A 14,000-nucleotide genomic window follows, 5' to 3' on the forward strand; every position below is an offset into this window, starting at 1 on the left:
TATGATATGATATACCCTGGTTTCTTTAAAATAGAAATAATTGTCCGTATCCCTGGCCAAATCATCAAGTAATTTACCCACTTACATAAGAAAATATTGAGGGCATACAGAAGACCTATACCATGGTAGGCATTGTGAGAGATACAAAGATAAATAAAATACACAGTTAACTATCAGGGAACTTAAGGTCTTCTAGAGAAAATGTATGATGTAGGGAATGGTTGCAATATTAAAAATAAGTATTTATTGAGCCAGTACTACATGCCAAGTTTTATGTATATTAGCTAGACTCCAAACAATCCTACATGGTAGATATTAGTTTCACCATGTTAGAGCTGTGGAAACAGAGGCTCAAGGAGGTCAGGTAACACTTTCAAGTCACATGGTTTGCAAGTAATACAGCAAGGATTTGAACTGGCATCGGAATTTATAGCTTGTCTTTTCTGCTGCACTTCCATCATTGCAGTTTGTTAAATTTGTGGTCTGGATTAGGAAGTTGGAAGCCCCAGATAATGACTGGTAACCAGGGAGGAGCAAAAATCTGAAAAATTGTGTAGGGATGTTTAGAAAATGAGAGGTAAAAAAGATCTTCAAGAAAACCCAAATCATTGGCTCCATCTTGGAGAATCAGCCTAGGCAAGGACGATGGAGAGAGGTGGGTTTCATCTCTTGTGCCAGCTCTGTTTAGTGGTTGCTACTGGGAAGACCAGGTGGGAAAACATTATTGATCACCTGGACTCAATGGGAGGAGGGTCTTGTCCAACCAGCAATGTCTTCTGTGAGCACAACAGTGGGGAGTGGCAGCATGGTATCTGTAAGCCCCAGCCTGGGGTAAACAGTGAGCCAGAAAAGCAATTAAAGCAGAAACAGATGAGGATAATTAGAAGGGATTGCTCTGAAGGGTAGAAGGAGGCAGTGTAACTAAAACAGAGGATTGAGCTATTTCTGTCCATCCCTTGATGTCTGGAAAAACAGTCTTTTTGGTTGAGACTATGTTACCACGCCCTGAATAAGACAGAAACTGTTCTCAGCACTGCTCCCCTAGTTTGAGTTCAATGGCTTTTCCTGGATTCTGCTACCAAATTGCCCTGAACAGGACAAAAGCCTGTTGGACATCTCCATTTGGATGATCTGTAGATTCCCAACCCTGCTTCATCAAAATTGAAATCCTCATCTTTTTCCCCAAACCCTGTTCCTTTCTCAGTATTCACCATCATAGTTTAACAGTACCAAATTTATCAAGTCATCTAAATTAGAATCTAGTCCTATTTTTAATGATAAAATGCTTCCCTTAATCTTTCTGTTTCTGTGTATATACTATCCCCTCTCTTTTCTATTCAAATTGTCAAGAGAGTCAGTTCTTTGAATGAAGATATATCACTGCAATTATGGTGGTGAGGAGGGGGGCGTTGCTATTGGGCCGTAGCATGCCCAGGAAAACCCTGTTCAAAGCATTGTTGGCATGTTAAGACAAAATCATGGGATCGTCAGGGTTAGTTTCCCATAACCTTTCAGCAATCTAGGAGGAAACACTGGAAAAGTACATCTTTTATGAGAGAAAAGAGGGTCAGAAAAATTGAGACATCCAAAAATCCATGGAAAGGCACTAAAAATATTAACATTTCCCACTTTGTTATTCTGCTTGGAGAAGTTGGTCATGAGGAAATGGGCTTAGAACATTTCAACACTGGCTGGAAGAGGGTGAAGACTGAAAACGCAAATTGGATAATCCACTTTCTTCTTTCATTTTCCTATCCTACTACTCCTTTGACCTTTTAGATGTATATCTTCATTCGACATGGCAGAGAGATGATAATTCATCTCTAGATTCATTAAAGCCCTTATAAATTTAAACTTCTATTGGTGGAGCCCCAAAGCCTCAGTGCAATATTTACATTATGAAAATACTGACATCATACCATATAATTTACTGTCCTCCACATATTCAATTCATTGGAGACTAAAACCTCTGGGTGCCACAGGTCAGGTTTGAGATAGAATGGCTGGGCTGTCTGTGGGAGACTTCTTGGGTATCCAATCAGGTACAGATAAAAAGTGCTACAAATTTCTAAATTGCATTTGCACTAAGTTAACTGAAGTTTTTAAAGGGTAAATCATATTCACAGGTCGGACTAAGAGACTCCTGTAATGTAAGTCCTTAAATGAGCTGCTCTTTTGAATTATGTTGCTTTATTGAATTTTTGTAAAACTTGCCATGCAACCTTGGGCAAGTTATATAAGATGCTCCAAGCTTTAGTTTCCTCATTTGTACAGTAGTGGTAATAATACTGCCTAATTCCCTGGGCTATTTTGAAGATTAAATTAAACAGTCCTGGCACATTGTGAGTGCTCAAATAATGTTAGTTGTCTAATAACAATAATTCTACCAATGGACGATTAATTTTGAGGCCAAGGAATGAAACCCAGGAAACCTCCTCTACTTCTATGATTGCAGGCAGGAAGAGAGAAAGAATATCTGCAAAGCACCCTTAACAGAAAAGGTTTGAAATTTATCTTGTCTTTGTTAGCCAACCCTTCTTCTGTTCATTTTAATCAAAGCACTGTAGGAACGCAATCCAAAAAGTCAGAGAGTACCACAGGAATGATGTTGGAGAATAGTAGCTACCTACATTATCCTCTCTCCACATAAACCGGCCCCTGAAAAGTATTCCTTTAACTCTTTTAGCTAATTATTCTGGTATTTCTAAATAACATGCTTATAGTGATATCCTTTTTGTTTTTCTTTGCTTATATTTCCATATTAGAATGTATCCACTGACTTCCAAATAAGGGAGATAAGAATGTGTTCTTTTACACACACACACACACACACACACACTCACACACACACACACACACACTCTCTCTCTTCACATTTTCCCCCTCTTATCCTAGGAAAGTACATTATATTCAGTGTCTACATTTTTCCATTTTGTTCACCACCAAGCCATATGCTGAACTATGATTACATTTCCTTTATTGCAGGACTTTTTGGTTTTCCTTAGAGGTAATACATACATGTTTGGTTTTTCTTCAGTTTCTTTATTTTCTAGGTACCTATTATTTAAGTATACTCAAATTTTCTGTCTAATCTACCTATAAAACTGCTGCAAATATAAGCTCAAACATAGTAGGTAATTTATCATTTCAGTTTCTTTTTCTTTTGAGTCGTCATGTCCCTGTAGCTCTCTCTTACTCTGCTCCAGTTAAAACCAGTTGCTGTTTGGGTGCCATTATCCTGGGAATTTCTTCTATTGGAGCTTCTTGTCCTGAGTCCCACATCTTCCTTTTTTCTGGTTTATTTCCCTGTTTTACACGTATTTCAGTAGCTGCCTAAGATGCAGGCAAGCTCTATTGAGTTCTTGCATGACAGAAGTGTCTGGTGTCTACTAATACTACTATTCGTCTTCTCTCATCGTTATAGAGTTTTTGCTGAACCCATGGGTACCTGCCCAGAATGAAGACTACCTTTAGTAGCCTCTTGAGCAGTTATGTGGTATTACTGTGACTATATTCTGTGGAATGGACTGGGAGCAAAAGCACCAAGTGGTATCTTCTGTGGACCTTTCATGAGAGATAACTGTAGTACACCCTTTTCATCCCTGGAATGTGGATGCCACCTTGGATGAGGACGTGAGCCAAATCTGAGGATGATGGAGCAAGGTATTGTAATGGGTCTGGGTCCCTGAGGGCATCATGGAACAATGCACCCACACCAGTCCTGAATTGCATAATCCTGAACTTTTATGTAAAAGAGAAATAACTTCTGTGCTAAGGAACAACCTGATCCTTACTATTATAACTTTCGTGAATGAAAATTTCTTTACTTTTACACTTGAGTGATAATTTGGTTGAGTTTATAATTCTAACTCAGAAACATTTTTTTGCTCAGAATTTTGAAGTCTTTTCTAGATGCCTTCTAACTTCTAGTATTGTTTTTGAGAAACCTATTGCAATTTTGATTTATAATATGTTAGATAGTTGCCTTATTTTTAATGTCTCTCTCTGGAAGACTTTATGGTCATTTAAAGCATGATGGCCTCCTTTAATGTGGATTATTTTTTATTTATTGAGGAGGAAATCTGAGGGAATTTCATATGTCTCAGTCTGGGAAACTTATTTCTTGAATAATTCTTGGATAATTTTATTTCTTGGATAATTCTTCTTCCCTCTGCATCTGTTTCAATATCTCCAAAGACTAAACTTCTACTCTTCTCCAAGCTTGAAGAGAATAATCACCTGGTTATATGCCATTAGAAAGGACACTAGGGATTTAATTTCTCTTATAGGAATTTCAACTGATCCTCACCATCTTATTTTTAAAATCTACCATCACCCACTTTTTCTGAAGTAACTGGCACCTTTAATTCCTAAGACTTCTAAGGTTCTTCATTATGACTTGGTTGGTTTCTGCTGACATTCTCAGGTTTAAGCTTTCTCTTCTTTATTAAGTCATTTACCTCCTGTCATTTTCCATCTTTGAAAAAAAAAATTTACTGACATTTCTTGACCCATTGATTGATAATTAATTGATGTTATCTTACCCAGGCCCTGTTAAAGCTTATGTTCTAGGGCAAGAGACAGATGATAGACAAAAATATAAAATATGTCTAAGGGCAATAAATACTATGAAGAAAAATAACTTAGCGTGAGAGAGATAAGAGTGACATGTGTCAGATTTTCACGCTGAAAAACCTCTCCCATAAGGTAGTACTTGAAAAGAAGCATGAAGAAAGTTAGGGAAGAGGATATGCAGATTTTCTGGGTAAGGTGTGCTCCAAGCACAGAGACATTCAAATGCAAAGAACCTGAAGTAGGAGCATTAGCTTGGTCTGTGTAAGGAAAAGCAAGGAGGCCAGTATGGCAGAAAGGAGGAGGTGATGTCAGAGAATAGTGGTGGTGACAGTATTTGTGCTGGGTCTTATAACCTTGGCAAGGACCTTAGGCTTTAAGTGAGGTAGAAAGGCATGAATGGGTTTTGAGTAGATAGTGATGTAGTCAGGCTTATACTTTACATCCAGTGTTGTCTCCTCTGCTCTTTTCTTGTAAGCTTTTTATCCTTTTATTGTGATTTCCGTGAGGTTTGGTTATAGTGTAAGAATTCAATCCTCGTGTTTGACCAGATGTCAAAAAGAAGCCTTCTTATTTTAATATATATATTTTTAATGGTTGTAGTCTCAAAAATGGAATGACCTACCTTGAAAGCCGGAAGACTGGATAATCTCAGCCACTCTTAACAAAATAGAATTTTGCTTTCTGTGACTCCCTGTGGTTCTTCACAGCTAAAATAAGCAACTGAGACAAAGTGCACTCTTAGAATATACCGCAGTCCAGTGACTCTCCCCTGAGGAGGGACCCACCCCCAAGGGGGCATTTGGAAATGTATCCACTCAGTCCAAAGGGGGCACTGGAAAAGTGTGGGGATGCTGGAAAAGTATCATTTTCATGCTGAGGGATCCCCCTTCCCTCTGCCATTGTTGTGTCCCAAAGGATTATGCTACTTTAAAATCCAATAGCACACCTTTTGAGATAGCTTTAAACCTTCCCCCAGGAGGAAATCCAGGAATCCCAAGCTCCTCCATCATTTGGGGATGTGAGTGAGTCTGGGGTGCCTGATTTTGCCTCTAAGCATCTGGTTCCTTAGGTGTTGGTTTACACACGGGTGTAGCTATCACCCTTGAGGTATACTGGTTTGTTAAATTACATCTATTTGGGGGCATCAAGTCTTTATGCCCTCTAAGTCAGACTATGAGCTTCTTAAGCAAAAACAAGTACTTTTGCATTCACCTCAGTTGTGGACACATAGCAGTCTCTAAATAAATACTTGTGGATAAACCTGTTCTGATACTGATTTTGCCATTGAGGCAGTGCTTCTGGAGCATGTATCTTTAACTTTGCAAGTCAGCTTTCTGAAAATTAACTTATGTAATGCAAATTAATATGGCATTTATTACTATAACTCACATGTAGTAATGAAACTTAACGTTCTTCCCCGAAACGCTGTAAGGAATAATTGCCACATGAGTACAAAGCACCACGAGAGCGTGCAATCTTATGCAAGGAGGTGAGGTAGGTGATTATTACATAATGCAGTTGTTCCTATCATGGCTTGGCTGTAATGTGGAAGACCTTGAGACGAGCCACGGAGTGCAGATTGTCATCACCACACATCAACTCTGACAAACGAACACTCACCACTTATAATCATAGATACAGCTGAGCCGACAGGAAATACCTAACCTGTAATCAATCGCCTTGTCACTGTGGTCTGGCAGGACAGGTGATACCTGTCTTCATGAATTTTTGTGCGAGAAATTCATTTTAAATTCAAAATCAGAATCAAGCCTTTACTGACAAGTTGGAAACATATTGATGGTCTATTATGCTTTTATTTGTTTTTGTAACAGCAACAGACCACCTATGGCCACTGCTATTTGGCTATACGACAGCATTTTTCATGTAAAAATTGATTTTCTTTCAAAGTACTTTCAGAATCTGTATCTTGCTAATCATCCAACAGTTTTGTGAAAGGGATAGTAAAAATGATTAGACTCCTATGACAATGAAAATCAGAAAGCCTAGGGTGTCAAATAATGTACTTACTAATATTATGGGAAATTCAATAAATGAATGGTTAACAACCCCGTGCTGAACATCAGTAAAAAGCCACATTATTTGTGAGATTTTAGTGCTATTTCTTTGCTATAATATAAATATTTAGTTCGGCTTGTCAGTCTACCCATTCCAAAAATCTTTATCAAGGGCCTAAAATGTATCGGGCACTGTATCGGGAAAACCAGGATGTGGTTTATGCTGTATTTTACATTACTCTTGAATTAACTAGACATGCCCTACAGCTATATACAGTATATAAAGACAGAATAAATTAACACTTTCATATTAAAAATATATATATTATATGTATAGTTAATAAACCTTGCTCACAATTGACAACAAAATGAAAAGAAAACAGTGTGAGAAAGCATGAGGTAAAAAACTATATTTTAATAGCATTAAACAAATAAAAATAGTAAGTGCAAAATGGCTTATTTTAGTATTAATACCCATTTGGACTTTGCTAAATTGTCAGATATTAAGGTCAACCTTTTGCAGAATAATGTTTGCTTAAAAAGGAAACAAAAATACCAAAATAAATTCCAGAAGATTTAAATATTTAAATGCATATAAGAAATGAAATATTAACACAGTAAATTGATTTTAATTTTGAGTTATTATTTTAGTCTTTCGAGTTAAAAATTTGAGGGACGCAAGCAATCATAAGGAGAGGATAAATAGATAAATGGACAAGCATTATAAATCTCTATAATCAAAAGAAAACCTATACAGACTAATGGCAAACTGTATATAAGTTTCATGTTGGCACAATACATGGCAATTGTTAATATACCTAAGAAATTAGAAGCATTTACAAATTAATAATAAAAATATACATACCCCAATAGAATAGTTCGTGAAGAAGAAATATATATGCTCAGTAGATGCAACAATAGATGTTCCCCCTCAGTAGTAATCAAAGAAATGCAAACTTAAATGACATTTTTCACATATTAGATTTACAAAGATGAAAAGAATTGAAAATTTCCAGTGTTGATGAAGTTGTGAGAAAATGGACATGCTCACTGGTGGAAACAAATTAATATGGTCTTTATTTAGACAGTAATCTGACAACAGATTTCAAATATTAGCTGCATTCGTTTTACTCATTCCAGTATTAGCAATTCTGTTTAAAAACAAAGAAGTGCACTAAGAGATAGATACATTAACATTCAAAGCAGTGTTATTTATAATTCTTTTAAAAGAAAAAGTCAAGCAAAAAGGGATTGCTTTAACAATTATAGTTGATCCACACAGTATTAAGTAGTCATTAAAATGATTCTGCATATCTATATTCATTTTTTCCAAAATACAGTCCCTTTTATGTTGCAGAAAATTCTGTTTTCTCAAACAATACAAAAGTGAAAATACCTTCAACATTTCAATACTCAAAAGCTCCTGAGATTACTTCTACAAACAGCTAGACATACGTCGTTTCAAAAGGTTTTATGTATATTCTCATATAAATATTAACATAAATGAAAACATGTTAAATACTCTTTTCTGTAAGTTCTTTTCACTTAAAATACATTGTTGATATGTTTCTTTGGCTGAATAGTTACCTGATCATTAGCACAGAAAAATATTTATGACATAAAGTAAATGAAGAAAAGAAAAAAAATATTTCAAAATGGCATTATAGCAGTGATTCTAGAACGGAGATTTGGGAGTGGTAGAAGAAGAGAATATGTCATTCACTCTTCTCTCTGCTCCCTCAAAAATTTGATTTGTCTTTTTAGGAATCATGTTTGAGTATGGTAGGGAACCATGTGTATTCTAAGAAAGATTCCCAGGGGCTCTGAGTCACCAACTGCACCCCTCGTTTTTTCCTAGACTTTTCCCAGATTGAGAATCATGGGCATATTTTTTTTTTCCTTTTAGGAAAATGGTATATGAGTATATGAATATGAGCACAGCAAAAATAGCCCAGGAGAATGTGGACTACAATTTTCTCTGAAGGAAGATATTCAGGTGATTTTTCTTTTTTTTTATGTATTTTTGGATTTTTTTATTTGTTGCATGTTTTATTGATAAAAAACATTACTTTCATTTTTAAAAAATGAAGTAAACAAGAAGGTTGAAGTCCTTGAAAAAAATGCTGCTGGAAAAATCAAGTGACTGAAGCCCAATATAACACCACAATAAAAACAGGCTTAAAAGTTCATAACAATGGATATCTTTTTTGTACTAAACCATAATTGTATGTTTCAACAGAGAAGTTAGATAAAGTCAAGTGCTTGGCATATAGAATCTAGAAGAACAGAAAAAGTTTAAGAATCAAGAGTTGGAAAATGATGGTTAAGTGTAAAAAAAAAAACACACTAAGTTTCTAAAATCATGATATATACTGATAATCCTATAAAGAAGAGGGTATTCCTTTTAACTTTTAAACAGGAATTTAGAAGAAAAACATATATTTTATATGATGGACAGAAAACTTGGAATTCATTACCTCCAGAAGTGAAGAGAAACTACACACACACATAAATGGGTTAAAGAAAGAATTTTAGCATAAATAAGATTAACACTAGATTCTTAACAGAAAATGGAGAATTTGCAAGTATAATTCTAAAAACTTTAGTTTGACATTAGTTTGACATGGGGAATCAACTGCACATTCCCCATAACATGTCTCTTATTATCCCTGCCAGAGGCAGAGACCTGAGTTGGATAAGTTTAGGTGTGACAGAAACGCTTTTTTTTCCATTATAAATTTCAAATTAACGGAAAACAAATTAATGATAGCTTACCATTTATTATTTGTATTCAAAATTGGTAATTTAAGGATTTAAGTGGAAATATTAACGAAGTAGATTTTTATAGGTTTGCTAAGAAAATTCAAAAATAACACAAAGTTAATGTTACTATTTTCTATGCATTTGTTTGTTCAAGTTTGACTTGTGATTGAGCAGAATTTGGCTATGCTTATGTCTGGTGCTTCTGGTTCTTGAAATTGGTAAAGTCACCCCTCCTCCTCCAAAATAAAGAGAAAAATTATTAGGGGAAATATGAACAAGTTCTATGGATAAAAAGTGGGAAGACATGGGGTTAAAAGTAAGGTATGGTAAGGGAGGAGGAAGGAACAGTATAAAAGCTATTTAAGCGGGAGAGATTCTGGCCATGCCTGTGGTTCATAGAAGTCCCTTTATTGCTATCTTCTATTCAGAGAAATATGCTTATCACTCTTTTTTCAATCTGACGTCACGTATTGTCCAAAGAAAGAAATTTCTTCATTTAAATGGAAATGTCTTTTGCAAACTGATTTTAATCTGTACTTTTGATTGTTATTCTTCACCCCATTCTCATCCAAGGATTAGTAGAAATCTTCTTCCTGAAAAGCTATATCCGTCATTACTATTATCCAAGTATTGGACTGTTTAAGTTCATATTTCTTTGTTCCAATAGTTCCCAGAATTATGACAAGTCATTCTTTTGTTAACATGCTTCTTTCCTTGTTCCCTTTTCGCATGAACACACAAATGCCTTTTCTATTTAGTTCACCCGATCTAGGCTCTGTTCCCCCAACAATCTCCACCCCGTTGAAGTCATGAGTTTCTGAATATGACCTCGTAGTCTAGACACACTGTTGATGTGTTTATTGTCACGTACAGGATCTTATAAAATCGGAGACGTGCATGTAGATGCAGGCCTGCCAGAGAATTTTGCAAGGTAGATGGTGACGCACACGTCCGTGTTTTGTTCACTGGGCAGAATTGACCCCACAGGCTGTCAGATTGGTTACTATTTTCCAAATATTTCTAGTGGAAGAATTAACAATGAGAAAACCAGACCTAATTGCTCTTATATCATCAGTTAGTAACAACAGGCTCAAGTTTGTCCTCTAATTTAGTTCAGATAGTTGTCTTCTTGAGTTAAGAAACCACTTCTTTTGTTATAAAGAAACTTGATTATGAAACTTTTGCTTTGTAATGCGTTCTCTGTTTCTCTGAAACTTAGCTTTTAAGAGATTTAAGAAAATGGTTGCATAGTATTACATAGAGTCTAAATGGAATAGGAAAGTAGTACCACACACCTTCAACCAGCTACTCTCTCTAGTCATTTTCCATATTTTTTCATTTGTCATTTATTCAATCAACATACATTGAACACATATTCTGTGTCAAGTATAGTTTAAAACACTGAAATAAAAATGAATAAGACATCTCTCAAGGGCCTTGGGGAGGGTGGAGCCCCCCTCATGTTATAAACTATACCACCATGAGAAAAATACCAATGGAGATGTAAATCTCTGTGCTTATGGGTGACAATGGTCATAGGAAGATGCACATTGCCATCTGGGGTGATGTTCATGAAAAGTTTAAATATTGAGAAGGAATTTTCTAGGTGCACAAGAAAGGAAGAATGTGCTATGTGCATATTCCAGGCAAACGTACCAGCCTGTCCAAAAACTTGGGAGATGTGAAATATATTGGCATATTTGGGAAACTGCAAGGAGACAGATAAGGCAGAACCATAAGGAGTGAATAAAGGAAAGTAGGGAGACCAAATTAACAGGGCAGAGAGGAGACAGGTCATAGAGGCCTTTTAGGTTCATCAAGGAAAGGAGCTGAATTTTTAAATAGATGATGAAAAGTCATCAAAAGATGTTAACCAGGGAAGTACCCTGACTAGTTTTGAACTTTAGATACCAGAAGCAACAATGTAGGATACAGATTCAAGAAGAAAGAAAGGTGGGAAAGCCTGTGTGCAGGGAAATCTGGTCAGAGGCTACTGAAACAGAAATAACAAGAAGCAATGAGAGTCTGAGGTAAGACAGAAACAGTGGTCATGGAATAGATTTCAGAGATCTCCACAGACTCAACCAGACTTAGTGACTGATTAGATAAATGAATAACAAGGAGGAAGTGATTCTGAAGTTTCTGACTTGAATACTAAGATCTAATGAAACGAAATTGAGCAGAGTTGGTAAGAGGATAAAAGAGAATTTAATTTTGGATATGTTAAATTTAAGGTGTTTGTGATATATTTAGTAGAGCCTAAAATTACAAATCTGAAGTTCAAGAGATGGGTCTGTACAAAAGTCAAGAGTCATAAATACATGGTACCTAATATTAGAGGACTGGATGAGACTGCCATGGGAGAATGTGTAGAGAAGAGGTAAGTAAGTGTAAGCACAGCATCTTGGAGGAAAACCAGAGAGTAAAACAACCTAATGTAGAAAAAAGAAGCCAAAGAAAGGGGGAATGAGATAGAGCAAATAGAGGTAGAAGAAGAACTAATTGCTACATAAAGTAAGAAAGGCAAGCATTTCAAATAGAATTCAGTAAATATTTTGAATTCTGTTAAAAATCTGTTGCAATAATGATTGATAAGTGCCCCTTAAATGCTGCAGCTAAGGGGTCTTTGGAAACCATCACAAGAACAATTTTCTGGGATTGAAGAAGGAAGAAACAACATTGTGATGAGTTCAAGAGAGTAAAGGAAGGTAGGGAACGGCATCAGGGTGGATTATTCTTTCAAAAAGTTTGAGTATTACTTGGGGTAGACAAAGACGAGCTTTCTTTCTCCCTCTCTCTCTTCCTTTTTTCTTTTCTCTTCCTCCTCCTCTTCTTCCCCTTCCTGTTGTTTCTCCTTCTCTGTCTTTCTAAGAAACAAACAAAAAAAAATTAGGGTAAAATAAGGGAGAGAGGTGCTATCCCAAAGAGATGCTCTGATTTGGGATATTACTACAAATATCTGCTTTGGGGGACAATTCTTTCATATTAGGTTTTTCTTATCAATAGTTATGTTTCCAGGAGCACAATCTGATGTGTAATAGACCAACCTCTATGTTAAGAGCCCTTTGTCCTACAAGATTCTACTGTACTTACACAGAAGATTATGTGGAGCAAGGCCATCAGCTAGAAATCCCAAGAATACTGAAACTGAAGAACAGTAAAATTAAGTCCTTCAAGCTCAGTATGTAAGGGTGTTATACCTACCTTAGGTACCGTAATTATTTTCTCTTTATTAAGTCCATTTGATAGAACAAACGTTAATTAAAAAAAAAGAAATTACCTCATAAGCATTTATTTTGTACAAAGCTGAAAGTGTTATGGATGATTTTATGACAATTATGTACTAACATACTTGAGTCTCTCTCCTTAGTTTCCTTACACGCGTAAAAAGAAATGAAATGCATAAAGTGCTTTGAATCCATATGGCTCTTATATTTGGAAAACTTAAAACCTCTTTCAGATATTACCTTAGTAATCCTCACAGCTTTTTCAGTCTTTTTCTTTTTTCTGAACTCCATATGATCACCTCAGGAAAGTGGTATGTGTCATCATGACAAATTCTGACTTCTATCCTGGGAAATGTAGCTTTTCAGATAGGTTTGGCTCACTACATGATTTTGTGAGTCCCACTAAAATGAACTACTCTGTTAACTGCTTTTCTGCTCACAGCTTTCTTTGCATAGATGAGAAAACTTAAATGTATATCTTCACAGAATTTTAGGGCAGAGAGGAATCTTGATAATTAGGACTGTTTGTTGCTAATAAGTAAAAGCAGAATGACTGGAACTGGTAGCAAGTAGGATATCTTGAACTCAGGCAGATTAGATTCTACCATTTACCTCTTGTATCTGCTTCATCCTTCTGAATTTTTCCAATTCTGCTTCATCTGTATCCTGGGCAGTAAGGTTTACATATAATATGTAAATGTGGCCCAAGTTTATATGCTGCAACTTTAAATATGCCCAACATTAAATACTAAATCTCTTTCTCTCCACCACAGTTTCAAAGCCCTGGAGGAGAGACATTGATTGATGACCACTCATAGTCCAATTAGCTGTGGTCCAGAAATGAGGATCGCATTATCTAAACATGGTTTCCAGGAATATATCCTCTCAGTTTGGGGGATAGTTAATGGGATCATTGTAGACTAAGCAGATATTCCTAAACGTCTCTATCAGAAAAGCTACTCACAACTTGCCCACACCCCATGCACGAAGCACACCATTTTATATGTAAGGAAACATTCTCCCAAATGTTAAATTATTTGGCCAAGCTATAAAATGAGACTTCCCAATCCAGTGCTCTTTTGGTATGGGATTTAATTTTTTTGACAGTAGGCTGATTAACATTAAGTAAGCTATACAAAAACACCAGCTTGCTTCTCTTTATATCACTCTGAATCCCATAGTCACCTTCTCTTTGCTAACTTGTTTGTTTGTCTCTAAGAAACTAGAGAGAATGTTAGCTATAAGTTAGAGAGACAATTTTACAGAAGATATTACCCTGGCAATATATTGATTTGTCAATTCTGTTTTATGTTCAACAAGCATATTTTTATATATACAAGTGGAAGTTATCTCTTGATTCTCCTCATGTTAAGATCAAAACAAATGATCTCTATTTTTCCCAAATAAGTTTCCTAAATAA

The 14,000-nt window shown here is 35.9% G+C and overlaps 1 protein-coding gene across 3 annotated transcripts in view; it reads left to right on the forward strand.

The window, feature by feature from the left end:
* The first annotated feature begins 8,496 nt into the window (after positions 1-8,496).
* Positions 8,497-14,000, forward strand: part of CCDC91 (coiled-coil domain containing 91) — a 334,936-nt gene continuing 329,432 nt past the window's right edge. For 2 of the 3 annotated variants that reach the window (XM_081061004.1, XM_081061007.1), the window contains exon 1: positions 8,497-8,586. Coding sequence is in view for 1 of the 3 variants with exons in the window: in XM_081061007.1 (XP_080917133.1) it covers positions 8,550-8,586 (37 nt within the window). In the remaining 2 variants the exon portion in view is untranslated. Of the gene's footprint in view, positions 8,587-12,041; positions 12,062-14,000 lie in introns of those variants that run through there. The other variant, XM_081061005.1, reaches the window with a different exon arrangement.

Source organism: Rhinolophus hipposideros (assembly GCF_964194185.1).
Source record: "Rhinolophus hipposideros genome assembly, chromosome: 9".
NCBI classification, from domain to species: Eukaryota; Metazoa; Chordata; class Mammalia; order Chiroptera; family Rhinolophidae; genus Rhinolophus; species Rhinolophus hipposideros.